This window comes from Oncorhynchus mykiss, chromosome 11 (assembly GCF_013265735.2).
Source record: "Oncorhynchus mykiss isolate Arlee chromosome 11, USDA_OmykA_1.1, whole genome shotgun sequence".
Lineage (NCBI taxonomy): Eukaryota > Metazoa > Chordata > Actinopteri > Salmoniformes > Salmonidae > Oncorhynchus > Oncorhynchus mykiss.
Window position 1 is genome coordinate 52,935,010 of NC_048575.1, and position 11,870 is coordinate 52,946,879.

The 11,870-nt window shown below is 42.0% G+C and overlaps 1 protein-coding gene across 4 annotated transcripts; it reads left to right on the top strand.

Annotated features, from left to right (window-relative positions):
• The first annotated feature begins 458 nt into the window (after window positions 1-458).
• On the top strand, window positions 459-10,477 carry LOC110535945 (refilin-A). Of its 4 annotated transcripts, none has more exons than XM_021621345.2 (4): window positions 459-815; window positions 895-1,261; window positions 7,473-7,582; window positions 7,868-10,477. In XM_021621345.2, exons 2-4 carry the CDS (start codon window positions 1,049-1,051, stop codon window positions 8,199-8,201), a joined length of 657 nt encoding a protein of 218 aa, XP_021477020.1. In that variant the 5' UTR covers window positions 459-815; window positions 895-1,048; the 3' UTR covers window positions 8,202-10,477. The 4 variants fall into 4 exon arrangements, with proteins under 4 accessions (XP_021477020.1, XP_021477019.1, XP_021477018.1 ...); XM_021621344.2 differs by having other exon boundaries at window positions 460-770; XM_021621343.2 differs by having other exon boundaries at window positions 460-1,261.
• The last annotated feature ends 1,393 nt before the right edge of the window (window positions 10,478-11,870 follow it).

Consider the following 11,870-nt stretch of genomic DNA (forward strand, 5'->3'; position numbering starts at 1 on the left):
TCTGGATATTTGTTCCACGGTAATAGAGAACAGAAAGAATGCACAGAAAGGTAGAATATAACAACAACAGCCAAACAAACAACTCAATGTATACATACATGATATGGTCACAAGAGTTTAGAGTGATGGTGCATTATACATTTTAAAGGCATGAAATTAACACAATTGATCAATTATTTTTGTAGTAAATTGTACTGCTTATTGTAGCTCATATGCTATTCATGACATGCTCTCTTTATTGTATAGCTACCCTCACAATAATCCCACTTTCCCTGAGTTACTAGGTTATGACAGTATTATAGTACAGTATGCTATAATAGTGTAGTCAGTATCAGTCAGACAGCCCCAACCAGCCTAGGAGGAGCAGTGAGGACGTACGTGCTCTCCCTGTCGGCGGTGTCTGGAACTGATCCAGATCATCAGGGCTGGATTTGCTCCAGGTGCAAAAATGCTGTCAGGCTCATTAAGAGGGACCTCTCCGAGATCCGGCTATTCAGTTCAGCGCAGAGCTCTAAACGGACAGATTACTACCAGATAGACTGCGGCGTTACAGTGAGCGATTAAAAAAAAATAATTAAATTTATCTTTGGGTCGATTACGGACTATAGAGCGACACTATAGAGTTGCTGGTTAGTTGTGACGGAGTTTTTGGAATTTAAATTTGAGTTTATCGCTTGTCAAAATTATTTGAGAGTATTTGTTTTTGACGAAAATACTGTTTACCGACGGCCTGGTGGAGAAATCCGTTACCTGAGGATAACAAATCAAAGGTCTGTGAATGATAGGCCTAATACTGGCACAAAAAGACAAGATAAGTACGTGGCAAATTCAAGTTATGGTTTTATAATGGAATGGCAATATTCAGAAATTATTTTGCAATTTGTTCTTTTTCAGAAATCTGCTTTAAACGAATACTTTTACCAGGGATTCCCCGTCTCCGAATGAAGGGATTTGTGCGCATTTTCGGTTGCAGTCTTTCTAGAAAATTGGTTGACCCATTATCACATTGAGTGCCTTCGCCTGGTTTTTGTTTTGAGCTCTCCCAGAAATGGTGGGACACCTACATTTACAAGCTATGGATGATAGTCTGAAAGGAAAGAATCGGGAGGGACTGCTTGACAGTCCGGATTCGGGACTCCCTCCGAGTCCAAGTCCGCCCTTCTATTCGCTGTCTCCAGGTCTGCTCGAGTCGCGCTCCGGGAGTTGTTCAACGCCAGTCGAGAACCATGGCTACTATAAAAAGGAGAGCAAAGGCAAACTGGTAAGCAACAGTTGATCATTTGTTTTGGTAGCTTACAAGTGCTGCTGGCTCTGCGCATTGTGCACAATACACCATAAAAAGCTGATAAACTCCCTGAATTTGTATGATCAAGAAAAGAGAGAAATACACCTATCTAGCCTCTGATGACTATTGTTAAACCATGTGTCAGTTGCTGTAACCGTCGTGTACGTATGTCTATTGATGTTTTGTTTTGGACAGAAACATGAACTAGCATATTGCCTACCTACTCATAAACATATGGTAGTCCTTTTACTGCAGGGATTTCACTGGTGCAACACATAGGCCTAGACATTTTCTGATGAAGCATCATCTTTAGAAATCAAATAGTTTAAATGGATTGACATGGCTTCACTGGAATATTCATTGGATTCCTGAATCTAAAACAATTCTGAACAAGGTGTTAAAGATCATTGATATTGATAGGCATTCCCTCAGATCACACATGTAGGAAACAAATGTGTTGTACATTTTTTTTTGTTTTTTAAGGACTGGGTGAAAAATAACCAGAAATGAACTTAGTTTCTCTGTTGTAATGTATTTCATCTGTAAAAACGGATGCCATTGTTTGCAGGGATTTTGTCATCTGTAATACATCTGTAATAATTAACTTTCCACCGAAGAAAAGAGAAGCAGTGTTCAAAACATCCTGTTAATGTTTCATAAAAGGGATAAGGATCAACCTGTGTACTTTCCAAGAAAAATATAAACATCTCAGGAATATCAATTGTATTGATATGTTCTTGTCTCTTGAGCAAATATTTAACCATATATAGTCGAGGAGGAATGTTACAAGAGTCACAGAGGATGTCAACCATCCCTCTGTCTGTCCCATTCATGATGGAATACTTTGCAAGTCAATGGCAACCCACGGTTGACGTAACCCATAGAAACAAACAGTTGTATGTACGGGATACACATGGGATACACCGTCCAACAAAATGCTTACTTGCAGGTTCCTTCTCGACAATGCAGCAACAGTAAGAAATAATAAAAGATCAGAATGTAAAGAACATTTAAACTCTAGGTCAATGTGTGAGTATGTGTGGTGGTAGCAATGGGAGAGGGGACAAAACAGTGTGATTGTGATTAGCTCCTTGTTTCTGTTGTGGTTGCCGTTACTGACAACTCTCAGGTCAATCACCTCTAGTCGACCACATTGCTTCTACTCAAACAGTATAAATACCTTTTAACCTGGCTGTACTTTCTCACAGCAGCCAATGCCAGCTTGGAAACTAGACAGCCCATATAGGCATATGCTTTGGCATGAAATCCCCAATAAATAGCTCTAGTGTGTCTAGTGCCTCACACTTGGGAAAGGGCACACAAGTTATTTGTTATGATACTGAACAAAAATGTAAATGCAACAATTTGAGATTGACTGAGTTACAGTTAATAGAAGGACATCAGTCAATTAGGCCCTAATCATTAGGCCCTAATCTCTGGATTTCACATGACTGGGAATACAGATATGAATCTGTTGGTCACATACCTTAAAAAAAAAAGTAGAAAATCAGTCAGTTTCTGGTGTGACCACAATTTTCCTCATGCAGCGTGACACATCTCCTTCATATAGACTTTATTAGGCTGTTGATTGTGGCCTGTGGAATGTTGTCCCACTCCTCTTCCATGGCTGTGCTAAGTTGCTGGATATTGGTGGGAACTGGAACAGGCTGTTGTACACAGATCCAGAGCATCCCAAACATGCTCAATGGGTGACATGTTTGGTGAGTGTGTAGAGATCCTTACAACATGGGGCCGTGCATTATCATGCTGAAACATGAGGTGATGGCGGCGGATGATTGGTAAGACAGTGGGCCTCAGGATCTCATCACGGTATCTCTCTCTGCACTCAAATTGCCATTGATAAAATGCAATTGTGTTCATTGTCTGTAGCTAATGCCTGCCCATACCATAACCCCACCGCCACCATGGGGCACTCTGTTCACGACGATGATATGAGCAAACCGCTCGCCCACACAATGCCATACACACGATCTGCCATCTGCCCGGTACAGTTGAAACCAGGATTCATCCATGAAGAGCACGCCTCTCCAACGTGCCAGTGGCCATCAAAGGTAAGTATTTGCCCACTGAAGTCGGTTATGTTGCTGAACTGCAGTCAGGTCAAGACCCTGGTGAGGACGACGAGTACGCAGATGAGCTTCCCTGAGACAGTTTCTGACAATTTGTGCAGAAATTCTTTGGTTGTGCAAACCCACAGTTTCATCAGCTGTCTGGGTGGCTGGTCTCAGACGATCCCACAGGTGAAGAAGTAGGATGTGTTCGTCCTTTGTTAGCATGGTTACACGTGGTCTGCTGTTGTGAGGCCAGTCGGACGTACTGTTAAACTATCTAAAAACAACGTTGGAGGCGGCTTATGGTAGAGAAATGAACATTAAATTCTCTGGCAACAGTTCTGGTGGACATTCCTGCACTCAGCATGCCAATTGCACACTCCCTTAATACTTCAGACATCTGTGACAAAACTGCACATTTTAGAGAGGCCTTTTATTGTTCCCAGTGCAAGGTGCACCTGTGTAATGATCATGCTTTTTAATCAGCTTCTTGATATGCCACACCTGTCAGGTGGATGGATTCAGGTGGATGGATTATCTTGGTAAAGGAGAAATACTCACAAACAGGGATGTAAACCAATTTGTGCACACAATTTGAGAAGCTTTTTGTGCATATGGAACATTTCTGGGATATTTTATTTCAGCTCATGAAACATGAAACACTTTACATGTTGCGTTTTTATATTTTTGTTCAGTGTATTTGATCAAGAAATGCAATTTGTGTAATGTTGGTTAAGAAGAATAACTTTTGTTTTATCAATCTTTTGCTACGATTTGAGTGAAAAGTAGTAATCCCATTGAGGAACAAAGGTCGATTCTATTAACTCCTAATTTAACTGTCAAAGGAACATGTTCATACAGGTCTAGATGGCATTTTGATGTGCTTTTAGCCAGCAGCCTACGCCACATGCAGTACAATACAGTAGACTGGAGTTGCGTGACACTGGTTTGTTGAGGCCTGAAAGGAGATATGGTTCTAATCCCCTGGATGTGGGGATTGGTGGAGCTCCCCTGCTTTGTGGTTTCTCCTCATAAAAGCAGCTTTGATAGGGGCTGAATCTGCTTTTGGTTCCAATACCTTTCATGGGATTGTGTGTGTGTGTGGAAAAAAAATCAACCCATTCCATTAGTAAAGGCTTTCAAAGCATTTTTATGTGAGTTTGAGCTTATATACAGTACGTGCATGCTTGGCAGTGGCAGACATTCATGCACTTGCATAAAGAGTTTTTCCGCAGTTCTAATCTTGTGGTGGTTTTTGTATGTGACCTAAGAACAATCCCAAAGTTCTAGTTTTGAGACACACATGCTTGCAAGAGCAGTTGCAGGCTGTTGCATAAGCGTTTCATTACCTCTGCATTTGAATTTAAACACAGATGAATGCGCACACACACACACACACACACACACACACACACTAGGGTTGTCACGATACCAGTATCGCGATACTGCTATACCTGATTTTCCATGGCAAAAAGGAAAACACAAGGCAGACTAAACTCGTTGTAGCTGCTGTATCTAAACTGTTGTGTGCTATAAACATGTGATTCTGGGTGACAATGTCAGGCTGCTTGTTTCCAAATTTAGTCCACTTCATGCTTTGTTTCCTTGTCACGATACCTCTGAGTATCACAATACTGGTACGGTGACAACCCTAACACACACACACGCTGTGTTTGTTGTTAAATGTATACTATGGATGCATAAACCGTGTTGAAATGTAGTTATTTTGTGGTTACTACTAGACACTGAAGACACTGAACTTGACATTTAGGAGGTTTTCAACAGAGGGATTGACTACTGTAGCTCAGCGCTGACAACTGGATCCCCTTGTGAAGACATTACTCTATTTCACAGTAAAACCCCAACATTACATTCTGGTTATTAGATGGTTATAGCTCAATATGATTACTTTCCATCTCCCTGTCTCTGTATAACCACTTTGGGACTTGAGCTAACATGTTTGTTTGTTTTTTTTTTGGGGGGGGGGGGGGGGGGGGGTAGATTAGTTCCAGCCCAGTCAAGGAGCTAAGTCAGGGCTATAACTATCGCTGGATTAGAGTGTAGGACAGAAAGGAGACCCGTGTCATTACGTTCCAGTTCCAGCTTTAGAGATGATATTCATAGTGATGCTGGAACGACCTCTACTCTCTCTACTCAGTCAGCAGTTTACTGTGTGATGATGATGATGATGGGCAGAGTTTTTCCTGACTCCAGGTTCTCGTGATCTACCTCGATTGTGTGATAGTTGCACATTGAGTGTCTGTTGTACTGTATGTAGCCTGTGCTTGGCTGCACACCACATTGACTGGGTGGGTAGAGTTGTGCTTCCGGGGAATGAGTTCCGTATGTGTGCTGTTGCTGCCTGGGTACAGTAGATGGAGGGGCCCCTAGCCTGGAGCCCACCTACATTCACAAGTATGTTTATACTTTCAAAGGCGGCCAACAAAATGCATTCCCCTGGATAAACAGCCAGGATGCTGCTTCAGCCAGAGAACAAAAGACAAGCCAATCACACTCTTTTAATGTGATGATGCCACACTGTGCCAGCAGCACACAGTGGAAATGAATCAATTTACAGGGATTAACAGCAATGAGGGTAGCATGGTTATTGGTTACAGCAGAGGTTAAGTGGGGGTACAGTACAGCCCTGAGTGAGGTTTTGTTGGGTGCTGATTTGGGGGTTTGGGTAAGACGTGAGCTGTGTGCTGCACAGCGATTTGGGCGGCACCTCTGCTGTGCCTTTGGCTTGTTCCGAGCTGTTAGGGAGAGGTGAGGTTGGAGAGACGTGCATCTGAACATTAACGTAACAACTTTGCTCTATCTAAACTTTTGTAACGAGAGAGAGAATTCAGGAAGTTTGTGTTTTGGAGAGGTACCATAATTACACTTAAAAGCATCAGTTTGACATCTTAAAGTCTCAACGAAACGCGTATTGTCTGAATGGCATGTTGACTGGACGTCATGCTTGCCTCTTGGCTCAGGCAGCAGCACTGAACATAGTTGGCAAAGGATTTAGAATTTGCTAACTGATTCCAGAAGCGGTAGCTACAGTGTATGGCTTTGTGCTTCTGACTTTGGTCTCTAGGCAGATGGTGGGACAGGACAGCAGAGTCCCAAATGCAGTGGCCTTCTCGCAGGGTCTCTCTGATAGGTGTAAGAAGTGATCCAAGCCTGGAGCAGAGGTATTTGACCCTCTGATTACATAGTCTAACCAGGTTGTCCTATACTGTGTTCTGCTGTACTGTATGTGAGAAACTCTGAGATGCATACAGTGCCCTAAGGTTAACAACACTGACTACAAGACTCCATCCATTTTAGAGTCAATTGAAATCAAATGAACTTCATGTATGTGTCCTCTGGGACAGGGGTTGTTGTATAGTGCAGACAGACAGTAGCCTCTCCTGTCTTGGACCACCATGTTGGCTAGACTGGAAGCTCTCTGTGGGGTGATTTAGTGAAGGGGAGCAGAGCGGTTCTGATGGCTTGAGCAGTGACCGTGCCCAGGTCCAGGAGACACAGAGGCGGTGTGACGCTCTCAGCTAACCCACTCAGTTACACAACATGCAGACAGGCCGGCTGGCTGACTGGCTTTGTTAGTCCCTTCTGAAGCATACCACTAGGCTGCTGTGGGGGCTCAGTGAAAAAAAAAAAAAGACGATTTACAGCGACTGTAACACTTCATATCGCCTTGTCCCTCTATGTAATTATCTGAATGAGAAAGGGAAGTGGTGTACTATTCTTTTTGCTACTTGTTGTGTAGACATCACCTACTCTTTCTAGCCAGGCTTTGCTCAGCTATTGTCGCTGTGTTGTGTGAATGCTGGGGGAGATGGCACAGAACTCCTCATGTGGGAGGTCCTGTTCTAGGTGTATTGAGAGCCTGCATATTTGCCAGCTAAATAAACTGTTTTCTATATTAGGTAGAGAGCACTAGTAGTGTATCAGTAGTGGGATCTCTCAGGACAGTCTGTTGACACCCACTCTTGCCTGAAGAATGGATTCTGCCAACTTACTTCCCTCACCACCAGTAGGTTCATTTTTACACATTAACAGGGGGTAATGTGATGGATTTATAAAAATGGTCTACCTAACCTCATACCTAAATCTTCCCCTAGCTGCCGTACCTTCTCCTGAACTCAACGGGGACGGACCCGAGGACACGCATGTACCCTGTGTTCTTTGGTGAGAGCATCGAGGTCAACCCCAAACCTGAAACAGAGATCAAGTGAGTGACCCTTCACCAAACCACACAAATGATGACTTGGTATTAAACAAGCATTTACTGTAGTTTTAATGGACTTATGTAATTGCCTTTTTAATGTACAGGTTGATGCAGCAGGCTTTTTGAAGGCAGCTTTTCTCTACCCTACTCAGTAGTCGCCTCTTAACAGCGCCATCTAGTGATCAGCTTCTATACTATTTCCTATCTAATCAATTACTTCATGTATTACTCGTCAAAGTACTTTGGTACTTCAACACTTAATCCCATGTTTTTGGTTATACTCTCCAGGTGTAACTCTGAAGTGAAGTACGACTCAGACAGGCACTACCGGGACCAGGTGTACTGCGCTCCCGTTCCCACGGTGACTTCTTACAGCGAGATGGTGGTGGCCGTGCAGAACTGCACCTGGCGGCGCTATAAGTCCCAGGTGTACCTAGAGCCACGTCAGAGGCCCCTGCACTACCAAAGCACCACCATTGTGTACCCCAAACATGCCAAGAACACTTACCGCACCACACTCAACTACAACGCTACGGGTTCCCAACGGTGGTTTGTCTCCACCGTCCAGCTGAAGTCCAGCGAGGACAGCAGCCCCTGCATCATCTACGCTGAGGACCTCTAAACCTGATCTCAGACCTGACCTGCCTGGCCATTCCTACTGTTGTGGATTGGATACACACAGAGGCTGACAGACAGGTGGACACACAGGAAGACTGATAGACTGACACACAGAGGGTGGTAATATTGCATACTGTATAAGGAATATAGTAGGGGGGAGTACATCGAATCACAAAGGCCTTTAATGAGTTGTCCTTCATGTTAATTTGTATTGTGAGGCAGAGAGCAGCCAGTCTGCAGCCTCTTCTCTCCAGGAACACCTCTGATAGTTGAGCATGACTCTGGGGGTTGATGGTACCACGTTACACACCTTATTTGACTGTAAAGATTAATTATAGAAATGGACATATTCATGCTCAAAAGCTGACGTGAATCCACACAGATGCGTGCAAAGCAGTCTAATAGCTTGATTGCACTTATTTTAACATTGTGTAAATTGTGGGTATTCTGAAAAGGGGGGGGGGGGGGGGGGGGAACCAAAAGATTGGACCAAAGATTTTGTTACAAAGATGATTTCACCCTAGTTGTAAGTAATGTCTTTGACACATCCTCATCAGACTCTCAAACACGACTCCTGCATTAGCTCTACAACCGGGTGTCACGAGCACATCATTGTCGTCTCTCAAAAGATGCCCAGTGACGACAAACTCATCTCTGCGGCTTTGCGTCTTGCTTTGACAGACACCAAACCACATCTTCATTAGTGACCTCAAACTCTAGAATGTGTATTTTTAGTCTGATAGACACTGGGGCATTTTAAAGCTAGAATCCTTAAGTGAAACAATAACAAAGTGGCCACTTTGTTTTGGTAAAAAGCCTGAGGGATGGGCCTGGAGAAATGTAACCACAAATTCATAGACTGAGCATGGATGCAAAGGCTGACTAGTTTACACCATGTTTTGAGGCTTTACAGTGTTTACGTTTACATTGTTTACAAACATTGGAGTAAAACAAGCTTGTATTTAGGGTTCTGATGGGGTATGACAGTTTAACTGAGTTCATGAGGCATTTCTAAGTTATATTCTTCAAGAATCAATGGGTGTATATATCATTCATTTAAAGGTCTAAAAATGGATGTAGCAACGAAGGATTCTAGCTTTAAATGAATATATCACATTATCCATGCCATTTTCTACAACAAATCAGAAATAGAGTCTGAGGCACCTTCAACAGCAGGCAGAGAGTCTAGGTTTCTGTTATAGATTGCCTCTGGTGAAGGAGATGCTTGTTGTCGCTGCCATAACTACAAGTCAACCTGCCAGTTGGAAATGCCAAAGTTGGAGCCAGAGAGGAGGAGGGAGAGCAGAGCTGGGGAAACCTGAGGAACATTTCTATTTTAAGACATGGCTCTAGCCTCTGATATCCAGGTTGTTTGGCAGACTGGTAAACACGACCATAAAAATCCAAACATGTTACTCTCTCCAACACACTGTTGTTATATACAGGATAGTGAAATGGGTGGCTTAGATTTATTCACAGCTGTCAGGTGTTGTAGGAAAATAATATCAATTCTTATTTGTATTAAGAATTGCCTGATCTCGCTCACAACATTTTTTTTAGTCTATTTTATGTATATGGATTATGGAACCTGGTAAATATTCAACCTTGTATTATGAATTCAGATCTCTTACCTCCATTTTTTTTCTCTCTCTACTTTATTTCATAGAAAATTTGCATTTTCTACTTTTCATTTACATCCTGAGCTACTTTTGTAATGAAAAAAATGTAGGTTTTGAAAATTGACAAAGGTGTGTTTTATACACTAAAGAATATGGACAGAAGAAAGTGAGAGAAAGTGAAGAGGCTCTGTTTTGGAGGCTTTCTTAAGGGTCAAGATGTTCTGAGTAATGAGGTCTACTGTAAATGTTACAAGTGCAACAGCAACTTTATAATACTGATGGTTTGAACCATAGGTATTACAGTGGCTGGTACAGAAAAAGGCCGTTCAGTGGAAAGATTGCTGTGGATTTCTGTGATGTGCAGAAGGTATGTGAGAAGTCATGAGTTATATGTTTGAGGTGATGAAAGTCGAAGGGTTTCAAAGCATTTGGTTGTTTTGTTTAAGATACTTTCTAATTATTGATGTTAGTGTTTCCTAACGTTCTCCTTTGTTCTTGTAAAATACTTTCCTGTTGTATATGTGGCATCGAGGCACTTCATAATTCTCTTTATATTTTTGTATATTTCCTGTGTCAATCTTTTTTGTTTGGGAAAATAAAAAAATATTTAATTGAATAAAAATCTTTTAATTGAATAAAAGACCAAATACCAAAACCCAAACTGCACTATGGTCACGTGTATTTTCAGCATTTCCTTTTCAGTATATTGAAAGAGCCTAAAATCCTGGAACAAAGCTGCAGTGTAGACAACCTAACTTCAATTCACAACAGAATTCCCACGGCATGTCCGAAGTTAAAGAGAGGGCCCGTAACAAACAATGCATAAGCTCTATTATCAAGATCTCAACCACAAAGGCAAGGAATATAATTTCTCCAGCAGCAGTACAGGGAAAAGAAAGTTCCACAGACATAACGCGCCAGGGAAAGGGTCACATTAAATGTGGCGCAACTTCTTAACTGTTGAAGGTTCTGCCCTGCCTCATGCTTTAAGGCAGGGTTGGGCAACTAGATTCAACCGTGGGCCAATTTTTGTGAGTAGATGGCGGGGGGCTGGAACATAATTAACAAAGAGATTGTATATGATAATAATAATTTCATACCTTGATTATATTGAGACACAATCAAGTCTAGTTTTTTATTCATGGGAATACTTGAACAGCTTTCCTAAATTAAACGCATTTTTAGCTGAATTCCTGGTGATTTTTACTCTTTTTTTTAAAACCGTGAACAAGTAACTCAAGCATTATTCTGTCCCATTAATCCATCCTATTAATATCCTAAATATCCAAGTGATACTAAAATAACAGCAGATCTCCTCTCACCTATTGCACGTAGGAGGGGTTGGGTGTGTACCTCAGAGCCCCATGGTCTCCTCAGTAACACAAATCCACCAGCACCTCCTCCCTCACACTGAAGCTAATAGCACCAGACAGGATTAAGACGTCACACAGGAGCTGTGACTGGGGCTTGGGTCCAACCAAGACTTTACAACTAAAAGCTCTACTCTCAATTGTTCCTCTAGCTAGTCAGTGGTGAAATTGTAGGTCGTCCCAGCAGAGAAGAAGAGAGGGATAAACATGGCAACGTTAGAGTAGATGGTATCATCTATTTAGACCAAATAAATATATGGCTCTGGTATGATCCAAAAGTGCTCCATATAAGAATTTACTATACTATTATAAGTCCATGATGGCCGACCTTTTGTCCCTAAAGGGAGGAACAAATTCATGTTAGTCACCTTCAGGAGGTTACTAGAGTTCGCTCTTACCCCCTGGGGATTTATTAACTCGGAGTCATCCATGATTCACCAAACAATATTTTTGAAAGAAGAAGCTAAGTACTTTAACCACACAGGGCATTCGGAAAGTATTCAGACCCCTTCCCTTTTTCCACATTTTGTTACGTTACAGCCTTATTATAAAATCGATTCAATGTTTTTTCCCCACTCATCAATCTATACGCAATAACCCATAATGACAAAGTTAAAATAGGTTTGAAGAAATTATTGCAAATGTATACAAATAACACAGAAATGCCTAATTTACATAGGTATT

Bases quoted from the DNA above. Each gene is read 5' to 3' on its own strand.
- LOC110535945 (XM_021621345.2), top strand. From the start codon at position 1,049: ATGGTGGGACACCTACATTTACAAGCTATGGATGATAGTCTGAAAGGA. The intron at 1,262-7,472 runs GTAAGCAACAGT...ATCTTCCCCTAG, and splicing joins AGGAGAGCAAAGGCAAACTG to CTGCCGTACCTTCTCCTGAA. The intron at 7,583-7,867 runs GTGAGTGACCCT...TATACTCTCCAG, and splicing joins AAACCTGAAACAGAGATCAA to GTGTAACTCTGAAGTGAAGT.